Source organism: Natrix helvetica (assembly GCF_964273705.1).
Source record: "Natrix helvetica genome assembly, chromosome: 2".
Taxonomy (NCBI): Eukaryota; Metazoa; Chordata; class Lepidosauria; order Squamata; family Natricidae; genus Natrix; species Natrix helvetica.
In genome coordinates, this window is record NC_138552.1 from 151262959 (window position 1) to 151278321 (window position 15363).

At 37.9% G+C, this 15363-nt stretch overlaps 1 protein-coding gene across 1 annotated transcript in view; it reads right to left on the reverse strand.

The window, feature by feature from the left end:
• Positions 1-2169: 2169 nt before the first annotated feature.
• TAF1B (TATA-box binding protein associated factor, RNA polymerase I subunit B) overlaps positions 2170-15363 on the reverse strand; it is a 42803-nt gene continuing 29609 nt past the window's right edge. The window contains exons 10-15 of the mRNA XM_081943654.1: positions 15035-15212; positions 14241-14287; positions 13399-13489; positions 8145-8215; positions 5683-5905; positions 2170-3024 (exon numbers count right to left, since the gene is read on the reverse strand). Of these exons, the coding sequence (XP_081799780.1) occupies positions 2832-3024; positions 5683-5905; positions 8145-8215; positions 13399-13489; positions 14241-14287; positions 15035-15212 (803 nt within the window). The 3' untranslated portion in view covers positions 2170-2831. The remainder of the gene's footprint in view (positions 3025-5682; positions 5906-8144; positions 8216-13398; positions 13490-14240; positions 14288-15034; positions 15213-15363) is intronic.

The window sequence follows — 15363 nt, forward strand, 5'->3', positions numbered from 1 at the left end:
ACTTGCGCAAAAACTGGTGGGCGGTAAGGAAATTTTTCCATCAAGAAAGATCCATTAGTGGGTGGTAGGTAGAAAAGGGTTGACTACCACTGATGTAGACAAATGTATTTTCTCTAATCCCCCCCAAAAAAATTTTTTTTAGCTGTCTCTGCAAGTTCCACCAGCGTATGATAATTTTGCTACAAGTGTCATATATAAGAATAAAGATTCATGCCTTTTTTCAAGTTGCCTATTAGTTCCGAAAGAAAGCCTTTGGTTTCAATTGTATTTTAATCTTTAAAACGTTCTTAATTAATGTACTGTATGAATTTTGTACCCATTTTTTAAAGCTTTTTTACATGATAAAATGTCCTTTCCTGTCCTCCTTTCTGCTAGCTCTTTCTATATTCAGTTCTACTCTCACTGATTTACAGGTGAAACTCAAAAAATTAGAATATCGTGCAAAAGTTCATTTATTTCAGTAATGCAACTTAAAAGGTGAAACTAATATATGAGATAAGACTCATTACATGCAAAGCAAGGTAGTTCAAGCCGTGATGTGTCATAATTGTGATGATTATGGCGTACAGCTCATGAAAACCCCAAATCCACCATCTCAGAAAATTAGAATATTACATGCAATCAATAAAACAAGGATTGTACATAGAACAATATCGGACTTCTGAAAAGTATAAGCATGCATATGTACTCAGTACTTGGGTTTGGGCCCCTTTTGCAGCAATTACTGCCTCAATGCGGTGTGGCATGGAAGCTATCAGCCTGTGACACTGCTGAGGTGTTATGGAAGACCAGAATGCTTCAATAGCGGCCTTCAGCTCTTCTGCATTGTTTGGTCTCATGTCTCTCATCTTTCTCTTGGCAATGCCCCATAGATTCTCTATGGGGTTCAGGTCAGGCGAGTTTGCTGGCCAATCAAGCACAGTAATCCCACGTCATTGAACCAGGTTTTGGTGCTTTTGGCAGTGTGGGCAGCTGGAAAATGAAGTCAGCATCCCCATAAATCTTGTCTGCAGAAGGAAGCATGAAGTGCTCCAAAATCTCCTGGTAGACGGCTGCGTTGACCCTGGTCTTAATGAAGCACAGTGGTCCAAAGTCCTGTTGCTCAGTGGTCCAAAGTCCTCTTTTCTGATGAGAAACTTTTGCCAAAAGCACCAAAAACTGGTTCAATGACCATGGGATTACTGTGCTTGATTGGCCTCTCCATTCTTCCTCCATATTCTGGGTCCTCAGTTTCCAAATGAGATGCAAATGTAATTCTAATTTTCTGAGATGGTGGATTTGGGGTTTTCATGAGCTGTACACCATAATCATCACAATTATGACAAATCACGGCTTGAACTATCTTGCTTTGCATGTAATGAGTCTTATCTCATATATTAGCTTCACCTTTTAAGTTGCATTACTGAAATAAATGAACTTTTGCATGATATTCTAATTTTTCAAGTTTCACCTGTATTAGGATACTTTTTCCTTCTAGAATTTAATGGTTATCTACCTTTCTATTGCTTAAATTGTTATACCAGGTCTTACATGATGGAATAATCTGTGCGGCATTCTTTCAGTGTTTGAAGAATCCCTTCAGCCTTTCTTTAACCCGATGGTCCTAAGTTTATTTTATCTTTTGACAGGATTCTGTTCTTAGTCCTCACTGCCCTTCTCTGCACCGATCCAATTCATATAAAACATTATTTGAAACAAGGCATCCAGACTACAGGAGCTGAGGCTGGGGATCTGACCAAATACAGAATAAGTGGATGATTTCTTATGTCTAAGAAACAGCTCTTCTGTTTAATCAGCCTAAAATTGCATTTTTCTGCTTTGGGAACCTCTGTTCACTCACATTTAGTTTGTAATCAACTATTCCAAGTTCTTCAAATGTATTGTTAGGGAGTGAAATATTCCTGATCCTCTCTCAAGTATATTTGATTTGACTCTCCTCCCCAAGACAAACAAACAAACAAAAATCCTTTACCTATCGATGTTATGGCCATGTTTAGCTGCTTTTATGAGTAACCTCATAAAGAGAGAATTAGGAAGGGAATGAGTCTGAAATTGTTCAGAGAATCAGATTGAAAAGTCGAAAGCTGCCTCTGCATTTTGAGACAGGGCATTATAACAAATGACCTTCGGTTTCATTAGATTCAGATTTATTCTTAATTTCCAAAAAGGTAACATTTGAATATATCAAGTTTTATTGTGTTCAGTAATAAATACACTTCAATGAAAAAAATATTACAGAAGTATATAAAGAAAATATCTACAATGTTTATATTATACAATATAAATAAATGTATGAACATTTTACAACATCCTTGGTGTTGCATAGAAAAAAACAACATTTGGTAGTCAGATCTCATCTTTTCTACAATTTACCTGATGAATGGATGTGCAAGATTCAGTTCCAACATATTACTTATCCAACAAATTCAGCTTGTAAACTCAGTTTGTATGAATCACAAACTCAAAAGTTTCCCAAACTGGATGTTTAGGAAATGAGGGTCTTCCCAGTATTATGTGCATTTTGTGGAAAACTGTTATTTAACAAACTGGTTCATCTTTTACAAAACAAAGACTGCTAAGCAGGAGAGACCTGAGAAAACAGAGGTAGTGTTCAAACTCATCATTGATTTTTTTTTTCTTCACAAAGCTTGGTTATTAGATTGGGCGTTTGATTTCTGAAGCTGACCTAAATATAAACTAATTGCAGACAGGATGCATCTATCTTAACCCGATGATTTCCATGGAATTAATGAGATTGAGCATGAAACTTACACGGATTATTTTTGGTTACTATAGGTCTTCATTACAATGGACACTGGTCTTACGACTTTTCACGTTTTTTGAACTTTGAATATTCTGGACTTCATATGCAATTTGGAATGAAACAGTTTATGTTCTATTGTAGATACTTCTTCATGGATGAGATAGGGCTGAACTCTCAGGAGGAAGGAAAACAGATCTAGCACAAAGCGATAGGTATGGGGGAAATCTGATTCATTGTACCGTCCGTGAGGACTGCGCGCCCTAACAAAGAAAGAAATAATGTGGTAAGAAAAGTAGCACAAATGTATTCTAAAATTAAAATGTTCAGAAAAAAAAGACCAAATCACAAATACTAATCATCTTATGGGCTTAAAATAAAGAAAGATTCCCAAGTCAATTTCCTTGGAGGAAAAGCAAAATATAAATACAAATAAATAACAGACAAGATAAGTTAATTAAGACTGAGCTATCTATTTGGTTCTTAGTTTTAATGTCTATGTACTACTTCTGAAATCACAGGAATTATGTCCAAAATACCTGCCGATAAAAGACAACGGGGAAGAGGGCTATTGTTCCCCTGTCCATGTTTATTAGCTTCTTGAATGCATCTCCTTAGTCATAATGCTAGACCAGATGGCCCTCAATGAAACCATTACAGATCATCTGATGCTCTTTACTGCAAAACACAGTAATACAACCAAGAGTAGTGGTATCGGATAGAGGTCATTCCATCAGTAGAACAAATCATAATTTCAGATTCATGTTTCTTCCCCTAAAATATATATTTTCCAAAGCAGAACTGGGATACATTTAGGAAATGAGTGAAAGTAAAGTGAGGAATCCATAATACTGGATGTAGTCTATAATCTTTTGCATTGTTTGCCTTCAAAATAAATCTGTAAAGCCATACAATCCCCATCTACATAGAGATTGTTGACACTCTGAGGCCGAAACTTAGATAAGGATCCAGAAACATAAGTGTTTGAAGATTGTAACTTCAACTCAGTCAGTCATATAAACGGGGGAAAAGATGGAGTGGTTGAGGAGTTGTTTGAAATGCAAACCACACAGTATATACACATTATATGTATATACTACATATAATTAGAAATATTTAGCTGCTTTTGTGTAGAAGTTTTCATTCTCATTTTGGTACTGGAAAATATAAGCTCTCATTGTCTCTAATGGCAAAATTAAAGGAAACGAAACTACACAATTCTCCTTAAAAACTGAGTTTAATGACTAATTGGATTGACAGAGTTGTCTGAGTCTGATTTATTTCCAACAGTCACCATACTATATTCATGTAGATGTATCACAGGCAGAGCATTTTTGTTTGACTGTTCTAACCAGGCAACCCTGTAAATCTCTCAAATTCAAGAGCTGGTACACTAACTGTTTTTCCAATATTTTCCAATATTTTGAGGCACAGCAGACAAAACTATGCTATCAGAACGTTAAGATTTTCAATGATAGTGACAACATAATTTTTTCAGAGTTTATTAGATATGCTTACGTCTATTTGATTGTTTATATGCCATTTTTGTTTGGTTTTCCACTGAAAACTGATGGGAAATCTCTGCTGTTTATCATTTGTCACAATTTTTGCTAACCGCACTTAACATCTATAGTATTTAAAAAATAGATTTGGTGGCCATATGGAGCCCTGGGACTTCCAAATTTATATTATGGACAAAGTTTACAAGACAATTCAAAGTAATCTATTCTATTCATTATTAAGTTCATAATATAATTAATCCGATACTTGTGGAAAATGTCTCTAAGAGTTTCTATGGCCTTATTGGAGAGTACTTTAAAAAAAAATTAAACTTGAATATAAATTTCTATTTATATAAAAATGTACATAAATAACTAATAACAATATAAAAGACAAAATCAAAAGAAAAGCAATGTAAAATAAAACCCAAAATGTATCATTTGCACCTAAAATTAATTAAAATGCTCACAGTTAATAGGATTCCCCTCAGATCATATGATTAATAATATTCCTCATTGGTCATTTTAAAAATTATGTTTATTTGGTTAACAACTCATAGGAAGCAACTCATAAGAGAAGGAGTGGCAAAAACTGGGGGACTGAGTCAAAAGAGAAATCTGCCTAGAGTCTCTATGTGGTCACAAATAGACTAATTGACCCATATTGAGAGCCAAAATAGCGTTAACCATTAGCTGAATAGATTCCTGTGCCATAAGCATGATGTCAGTTTAACTGGAACATCACGCCTCAAACAATTTTTGGCAATCTCTTGATTGGCTCACCAACCACACTAGGACTTCAGTTTGTGTACTGGTGCCAGCAGAGTTGGACACTGAGAAGGTTGGGGAGGAACATGGGCCAGTCTTGGGGGCTGAGGAAAGCTCCGACGAGGGCTCTGTATCGGAGGCAGAGAGGGAGCTAGACAGCAGGGAGGCAGAGGAACAGCTGGAGCCTGTTCCCAGTGTGCACATGAGCAAGAGCTGCCAGAAGAAAAGAACAATTAAGAAAGCAGGGTCGATTTAGGATTAAAGCCACACCTTGGAGGTGATTGCCCCTCCCATAGGAAATAAAAAAGAGGAGCAAACAGGGAGTAGGCTTTTGCAGAAAAAATTCGTTCATTCGGTCATTTCAAGAGTGGAAAGGTCTGTTTGTGACTATATAAAAGACTCTGTGCCAAGTTTTGCCTTGCCCTGAGTTTGGAAACTAGTTATTTGGCAGCTCGCCAAACGAGATAAGGTTCGTTTTGATAAACCTTCCTCTGAAAGACTGTTTGTTAAGCCTTGCAGACTGTGAATGAAAGGAATTCACAGTCATGTAAATAAAAGGGGTTTTGCTGGGACCAAGAATCTGCTTCTTGCTTTTTATGGAAGCGTGGGTCAGAACAAGAACATACATTTTCAACAAAAGCATTAAATATTTACCTCTTGCGCTTTTTAACTGAACACAACCAATAGTCTCTGTTCAGAGGGGTAAAGATGTCCCCTTTTTGTTGCAAAAATGCTCCGAGACTGTGATCATGAAAACAGTCCTTTTTTGTGCTTTCTTCAGTCCAGTTGAACTGGAAAAGGGAAGGTTTTCGCTTCTCAGTTAGTTCCGAGCAGCCTGTCAGGGTACGAAACTGCCTCTGAAGATCCATTACCATCTCTGTTCAAAACAAAATACTACAATAATAAAGTACAACCATTCAAGATTTGTTTTAGGTACATCCAAACATCTCAGATTGTATGAAGGAAACAACCTTCACATAGCACATTCAAATCCTTTGTAAAAATTGCCTCAAGATTCAGACGAGATAGAGGCGGTTAAAGCATTATTAAAACCTGCAAGACTATGGGCGTCTCACAATGTGCATTTTAATTTAATGTCAATTCACACAAATAGTTCTCACAAATAGTTGAGTGGATGCAAACAAACTTGGAAAATCTTATCCTTTTAAGAAAGGATGACATACATTTCCTCCTCGTGAATTTCTGTTCTTGGAGTCTCACAAGTAACTTCAAGAGGGTAGCTCCAGGAGCAAGTGAGGAAGGATCCAATTTCTAATTTTGTCTCATTTGTTTATGGGTTTCAATTTAGCTACTATCTGATCCTAAACCAACCATGGTCAGCTAGAAAAATTATAAGCAATAAAAACAAAATACAACACAAAACAAATGGGATCTAATTGGTCTACACAAGGATTGTCCTAAAAAAATCTCAAAGGGAGCCATCTCAATTCTTAGATCAGACTGAAAGAACAGTGAAGTAGCTCAATCTAGCACTAACATATGTCTGAAATGAAAAGCTCTAACAACAGGAGCTGTCAACAAATAGTTAAGAATAGAATAGTTAAGCAATATAAGGAAAAAAATGCAAAACAGGAATTTCCAAGAATGCTGTTTAATGTTAATTTGTTGTTAAGTTTGTGGTCCTTTGTTGTTATAACTTTCTGGTCTTAGAAAAAAAAAAGATGGCCAAACTCTTTCCATGGCACTTAAGAGAATAGAAATTGACAGTAAGGAAATTATGCGTGCTTCCTGCGCTCGCCTTTTCCCTCTCCCCCTGCTTCAAAAGGAGCATGTGCAATCTTGGGATTTAAGAAAGCATTAGAAAGAAGTCTTCCAATTGTCAAACGTTTCTGCACCACTACTTTCAGAAGAAAACGTATAGCCAAAACAGCTGTAGCCAGGCCAAAAAAGGTTAGTGAAGAAGGGCATAATAAAACTCAAGTCCTGGTCTACATAGCTACTATGAAGGAAGCTTAAACCACATCTAATCTATCTAGAAATGGAAAAGGGAAATCTTAGTAGCCAAGGACCTCCCAGGAATAGCCACAAAAATATGTGGCACAATTCTTTCTGGAAGAATTCAAGTGATCTGTGCAATTGTTGCCAACGCTATATTTCGCTTGAGGAGGAAAAGAATGCAGGCAAAGTTAAAAGAGTACTTTTTTGTGCATGGAGGAATTATACTGATCTCAGCAAGGAACTATCAACTGAGAAATTTCAGCTGGAAGCCTAGTTTCTGGCCAGATGATTTCAATTACAGATGATACAGGGAAACTTCGCAAAGCAATTTCTATGGCTGCCAGAGTTGTTGGCAACCCTACAAACATAAAAGGTAAAGACTGAAAAAAAAAGTTTAATTCAGTGTGACAGACCCTGGATAGTAAATAAAACTAAATGATCTAATCTGAATAAATGGGGGGAATAAAAGGAAAAACCTACTCAGCAGAAGCTATTCAATGCTAATTCTTATATGTTAAGGAATTAAAAGTGAAATCTTTTAACAAATCTGGCCTACAGATTATTACAAAAACCATCTCCTGAGTCCAGCGATTTTCTGAACTGAACACCATGGAAGAAAGCTGTTCATTAGAAATCTCGCAGCCCCTACAGAAGAACGTCTCTTTGATTCTAACAACATTCAAAGTGGTGAGTTCTTGGGGAATTCTATTCCACTCAGCTCACAAAGCAGGACTAGAGTGGGGATCTTTCTGTTGAGTTAAAATGAGAAATCAGACTTTGTTCTTTCTGGAAGGAGATACTCTTCTAAAGTGTTCTTATTAGGGCGCAGAATGGGAAAGAGCCTAGAAATGGATTCCCTGGAAGGAATAGTTCAAGGAAATGCTTAATGTTATCTACTGGGAAAGATTAGAGTGAGTGACCTAGCAAGAGGGGATCTGCTCCTCTAATCTTGATATGGCACACATACTCTGGTAAATCACCTCGCAAGTCACCTGTGTAAGAGGAGCAGTCATATCAATCATATCAATCAACAAATATACAAATGAATAAAATTGATTTTATAATGGTAGAGCAAGTTATTTTGGCTTCTCGTTCTCTGAACAAAAAGTAATACGATGTGTATTTTAGGAAAGGGAAGTAACAGTAAGTATACTCACGTTTCTTCTTGAGGACAACATATTTTTCAGAGGCTGAATATAATAGTGGCTTCTCACATCGCCATAAACGCCTAAAAATGAAATACTGGCTGTGGGTGCATGGAGGAAACATCTAAATAGCCCCAAATGGTCATGTTACAATCAAACCGATATACAGGTCCCCTTCCCTTAAATTCTGAGAGCTGAGATACACGCAGAGCTTACATTATGTCATGCTCCCACATATAGAGTTTTACACGACTTCTAACTTTTATCGTTCTCTCTTTAGTAGCATTATTCTTTCCTCAAATGGAAAATGTTCCAACTTGACTAGTTGACCAGTACTGGCCTCAACTGTTAACAGGGAATATTGCATGCAGGCTTGATGCAACTGAAGCTTATAACTTAGGCTACATCCTTCCAAATCACTGGAAAATATTTGGGGAAAGTTTAATTGGCTAAAGCCGTGATACATGGTAGAGTCGAGTACTTAATGGTCTACCTGGTGACTATGGCAAATGGAAGATTACCACATAGATCAGAGGTCCACAACACCCATCCCATGGCCCACTATTAGGCCGTGAGCTCTTCAGAACAGGGCTGCCCAAAGCAGTGTGCAAGCGCAGGCACATCCGCACTTATGCAAGCAGCGTGCGAGCATGCGCATGCATGTTCCATTTGCACAGGGAGCAGGCACGTATGCCTGCCACTCACACAAATGGAGCTGTGCATGCATGTGGGTGCTTGCCCATTGCTCACACAGAATTATTCCCTTCCCACAGTCCGCAAAGCCAAAAAGGTTGGGGAACTCTGACATAGAGAATAAATGGACTCAATGATAAATACCATTAACTAACAGAAAAAATTAAAAACAGTTTGATGTGTTGTATGTATGTGAAACTAAGGGAAACCAAAAGAATGTCAATCTGAATGATCTTGATATTAAAGTTGATAAAAACAGACATGAAAGCAAAAGTATAGGTTTGATTATGAATGAAATAGCTAACCTGTGGTTTAGAGTAAAACTCCAGAAGACGAGACAAGCTGTGCGTGTTAGGACATTTATTTTATTACATTATATGAATGAGTGGATATGAACAAAATGAGGGAGGACAAAACAAAAGTGCTTTTGGCAATTCAGAGGCTCCAAAATGAATACCAATGGTGAGTATTTGATGAGCTCCTTCTTGGAAAAGTTATCTTCAATAGCAATAGCAGTAGGACTTAGAGTTATATACTGCTTTACAGTGCTTTACAGCCCTCTTTAAGTGGTTTAGACAGTATATTGCTCCCAACAATCTGGGTCTTCATTTTACCAACCTCAGAAGAATGGAAGGCTGAGTCAACTTTGAGCCTGTGAGAATTAAACCGCTGGCGGTCAGCAGAGTTAGTCTGCATTACTGCATTCTAACCACTGAGCCACCACGGCTCATGTCTGTTTAATTGTATGTATAGAAAAATAGTCAATAAATGATAAGTGTATTTAAAAAAGACTGAGTGCATTAATGAAGGATACGAGAACAATGAGCGTTTAAAATGTGGGATCATTAGTTGATACATAGGGGACCTTGGGGAAAAACATAAAAAAAAAAAAGAAATGAAAAAAAAAAACCCAAAATGAAAATTGAAAGCCTGCAGGAAGATAAAATATTAACCCCCATATGAAAAGGGAGTAGCAATATAATTTCCCAACACAATAAATAGAAAATAGATGAAAAGATGTGGAAATCCTTTGGAATAGACTGAAACAAATTAAAGTACAGAATACGATAGAAAACTCCATAGAGTTATAGATATGAAAAAGAATACTAGGCAGAATGACTAAGTGTAAGTCTTTGTGGATGAGGAACAGAACAGAACAGACAGAATAGAATCAGTGAGAGGAATTTGTGAACTTTTTAGAATTATCCATAATGCTGTATAATATTATGGCCTGCAGGAATTGAAATTCGTCCAATTCCACCTAATAGATATTCTGTTTAAATAAACCTCACAGAAGCAGCGCACTTCATTGTTTGTTTAAGCAGACTCTCTTTACTGCGATTCAGATAACCTCTGACACAGTAGTACAATATTACGCATAGTTCTGAAGAATTTACACTATAGTATATTAGCTAATGATTGCTGCAAAATTATAAAAGAAGCACAAATATAATGTGAAATACAGAAGGTTGCAATGAACAAAAACAAACAGAGCAAGAATTAGTTAAACAAGCGAATGCTTAAAGTAGGCTGGGTAAGGGAAAACAATTTCGATTATAATAAAACATAGTTCTTCAAGTGAATGAAAATGGCCAATAAGGAATCTTCGGCAGAATGAGTTGATTTAAAAATAAAAATCATGAAATAATTTGGGATAAAACTGACATGAGGGAATATTTGGAATATTTTTGAACTCCATAGGGGAATGATAATTATTTGCCAAAAAATGGGAACAAAATGAACATCCAGGCAAAACACAGATGAAAATGACCATTGGCTTACCTGAATGGTCGTTCTCTAGGCGCTGCGGGAGTGTCCAAGCATGGGTTAACTTCAGCTTGCTGCCCAAGGACTGCGTTTAAATCTTTAGTGTAGCCACGCCTCCTGCTCCCTTTGGAGGTCAGTTTGAAAAACGAGGAGGTGAAGTCCAGAAGGATGTCGAAGAAGGTGAACTATGACTTCAGGAGAGGTGATTTGGCTCCACCAGATTACCCCAGGGTGGGGTTGGACACTCCCGCAGCGCCTAGAGAACAACCATTCAGTAAGCCAAAGGTCTTTCTCCTAGGTGCTGCTTGGAGTGTCCAAGCATGGGACATACCCAAGCTATATAGTCCCAGGGTGGGAAACAGAAACATTCCATTGTTCCGGAGCCACTAAGACTCGCTGCAGGACTCTCCTTCCAAAGGAGGCATCCGCTGCTGCAAAGGAGTCCAATTTATAGTTATGAACAAATGGCTTATATATGCGTATTGCCCGTCGTACGTCATGTTTGTGCCAGACCCGCTCTCTGGGATGTCTGGGATGCGGGCAGAAATCAGGGAGAAGCACCTCCTGTGACCGGTGGAACAAGGTGTTGACTTTTGGGATGAAGGCCGAGGAATGACCCTGTCCGGATGCACAACACAAAGGTCCTCCCTGATCGACAGAATTCAGAGATTCTGCGAGCCAAAGTGATTGCAATGAGAAATGCAGTCTTAAATGACGTGGCATAAAGAGACAGAATGAACTGGTTCAAATGGAGCAGAAGTCATTGTCTGCAGAACAACTGCCAGGTCCCAAGTCGGGTATCGGTGGACCGTCGGCACCCTTGGCCACAAGATTGGGCTTGCTGCGCTTGCTGCTGGTAGGCCTGCCTGATTTGCGGCCTTCTCCACACTCTTGCTGGCCATGGTGAACTCTCAGCCCTCAAACCTTGGTATTCAGAAGTTTGCTTGGAATAAGTAGAGTCCCAATAAGAGATGAATCTCTGAGGCAATGTCTCAGCAGGGAGTGCAGCAACAAAATGGCGCCAATAGGAGAAGTCATCAGGGCGCTGCAGATCCGCACTGTTAATAAAGACAAGGAATGCCCCAGAAAGCCAACCTCCTTGTGGCCGCCAATCAAGATCTTTGGGGGAGGGGGAGGCCTGCCCGGCGACCCAGAGCAAGGCCACTTGACCAGCACCCCTCCCGGCGGCGATTTCCTAAGGGACCAGGCTGCAGTAGAGTGAACGGGAAAAAAGCGGCTTGGATTTAAAGCACATACTTTTTTCCCCTCCCAAAATGGCTGTCGCGCATTTTGGAGTGACACCGGGCTGCCGTCGGAGATCCGGAGTGCCCAGTAGAGCCTCTGGAGCTAAGATGAGTCTTCTGACGGACTGAAGGGTACCCGACTTCCCTACCTGACCCCAAGGCTCGCCAGCGGCCACTAACAAGCCTCCCGGTGCTGCCAGAGCCTCGTGGAAACGAGGAAGGCTGTAATGCTCCCAGCAGCCTGGTCCGCGTGTGAGGAAGCAATTAGACGAAGGAAACTCTGTTCGTTGGTAAAAACAAAAAAAACCTAGGTCTATCTAAGACTACCAGAGTGGGGGGGAAAACAATAAAAAGGCTATTAGGAGAAATCCAGCTTTCTAGTCAAGGACTGGAAATCTCAAACACATCCTTTTAGGGCAACCGAGTTTTTCAAACTGACCTCCAAAAGGAGCAGGAGGCGTGGCTACACTAAAGATTTAAATTCAGTCCTTGGGCAGCAAGCTGAAGTTAACCCATGCTTGGACACTCCAAGCAGCGCCTAGGAGAAGGAAACATAAATATAGTGGGAATGTTGAGAAATCAGAAGACTGCATGTGTAGAATATATATTAAAGAAATGTGAAAATACACACATGCTTGTAAAGTGGCGAGTTGACATATAAGTATTAAAGACTGTGCCTGAAAATTGAAATATAACACCAACAATATCTGATAGGGAACTTAAACTTAAAGAACAGCAGCAATGGCAAAACTAATAGCATATATCCACAACAGAAGTCTAACATGAATCCATATATACAACTTATCATGCAACTAGGCAAATACAACCATTTACAGGATATCTTCAAAGGAGCTCTAAATGTTTATACTCACTGCAAATTGGTCTGAGTACAAAAAATGGGGAGGATAGAGGGGGGAGGAAATCACAGCAAACAGTTAAATGTAGTAGCGTAGCTTGAAATAATGTTTTGCAATATGTATTAAAGATAGAAAGTGAAGACATTTGAAGATGAGCCAGTGATGTTATGTGATTTTGTTGCAAGGAATAAACCTTTGTTTAAAAAGTGAAATGGCTACATTTAGGAGAAGGCCAGGAAGTGAGAGTTGGGTGTGTCAGGGAAACAAGTGGAATGTCGTGGAAAGCGGGTATTTAAGAAGGCTGACATGCAAAATAAAAAGAGATAATAGTCATGACTGAAGAAGATGGTCCAAATATTAAAAGTGAGTGATGTACACTAAGCCGGTTTAGTTGTTCAAACAGAATGAATGAGGGTCGAGTTCCAAAAGAAATATATGAAGGATGAATAGGTTGAGAGTAACAGGAAGACCGATAAAACTATTATTGACTGAAGTTGATGAGAAACTGAAAAAAGGGAAGATTAAAGGAGTGAAAAAATGGATGAAGCAGTGTATGGATATAAAGAGATGCAATGATTGGTGTTGGTATAAACTACATTAAGCTGTATTTTCTTTTCTTATAATGCCCTATTTCCTTTGACTCACTATTTCTTACTTCTTTGCTTTGTTTTGCATAACTAGGAGAATGTATTTTAAGAAATATACCTGATTCTTTCTTCATTATATTTTTTCTGCTCCACATCCAGAATATTCTTTACAACCATGTACCATTTTCTAATATCAAAAATGGGACAACCTGTAGAATAAGACAACTTGTAACTCTCCTCTTAAAAGCATTCAATAGAGAAACAAACTCAGAAAGAGACAGGCCTTATTACACAAACAAACCATGTTAACTCTCTCCACTTTGTAATTAAATGTGCTACACTGATTTTCCAATATCCTAGGATTAAGCGCATATATTAACTAATATAAACAAGTTACTTCCTAATGCAGATTTTTAAAGATAATGATTTAATCCCAAACAACCTACACCGAAGCCTATAAAATGATTTCACCAGCTTTGTCACCCTGTGACAAAACAATCTTCATTAAACCATAATAGCTCTCGGACACACAGCGCTCCATTGACCAAAACATGTAGGTCATCAAAACAGTTTAATACTGATCACAGCTATGGACAGCAGGAACGTTTGAGGGGAAACTGCCTCAAAAGAGTGAGAGACTGTGAGAAAGAAAAGCATAAACTTGCAGCCAGTCTGTGAATGCCTGTGACTGAAGAACTGGTTGATTCATATGATCTCTGAAATCACTGACTCAAAACTTATACTCTATAAGTAACAACTCTAAAATTCAGGCAATCCCTTGAATATTTTTAAAGTCATCTGCCAACATATTACAAACATTGCAGAGTTTTTTGGTTTTCTCTTTCCTAATTTCGAATATTTTTCAGATGAGTCTTCACAAGTATGCCATAGATACTTTAAGAGGAATGGTTGAAATTACAAAACGTAATCTATTTTGCTCTTTTTAAAAAGCTTGGTTACCTTCTTCATTTTTTTTGTTTCTTTCCTCCGCGTAGTTTGCTAGCAACCTGGAAGTACAAAATACGAATCAGATTGGCTTATTTATTGGAATCATGACCCTGAGTTTAAACTTATCAAATGTATTTAATATTTGAATTACTGCCCCTGGGCTGTTTAAAATTTTAACCGGCTAGAAAAGTACTGTCGTCTGTCAGCCTTATATTTTACATTACGTACAAATGAGCACCTGCGGCCATCAAAGAGAGGCATCGCTAAATTTTCACATGTAGAAATTCAGGTTGCCAGTGCAGCCCAAATATTAAACTTCACTGCATCGAAACAATTTTTATCTGCCTGCACATAAGATAAATAATACTTTGATTAATATTCGGTTCAATAAATTCTGACACTATTAGAGCTTTAATGAACACAATTTGTCGTAGGAAAATGGCAAAAGGAAATGCAAGTTGCAATTTATTTATTTATTTATTATATTTATTAGGTTGGTGTATTGTCTCTTGTATAGGAGCTCAAGACTGTACCTAGTGCTGACTCCTTTTTTCCCTACAATAACAATCTGGTGAAGAAGGCTGGGCTGAGAGAAACTGACTCACCCAAGTCAGTATCCAGTCAGTATCCAGTCAGAGGCATGGTTGAAAATTAATATTAACCAAACAAGAAGCTATCTTTTATCTAAACCATTTTCAATTTTTAAAGATTTTTATAATTAAGAACATTTGACTAATAACTTTACAATTCAGAGTTGCAAAGTTAAATATTCTTTTTTAAAAAAAAATAAAGATAAGGACACTTACCACTCATATTCATCATCCAACAAGAATAGAATTTTCAGCACTACTATAATAATAGCTACAGCAAGTATATCATATTTCACTTTCCAAGTGGATTTATTGCCAGGATGAAGTGTCAGAAAGTCTGTTTCACCAACACCAATTTTTTTTATCACTCTACAAGTCCATTTATTCATTTCATCTGAATGGGAAAAAAAGATTGGGAGCAGCCTCAAATGTTACAGAATGCAACATTCTGAAATAGTCACACCAACCAATGAGTTACATAGTGTCTCTCTGAAATAGTTACATAGTTGCAAGTAAACGTGTTTAGCCTTTAGGAATTAGTATTT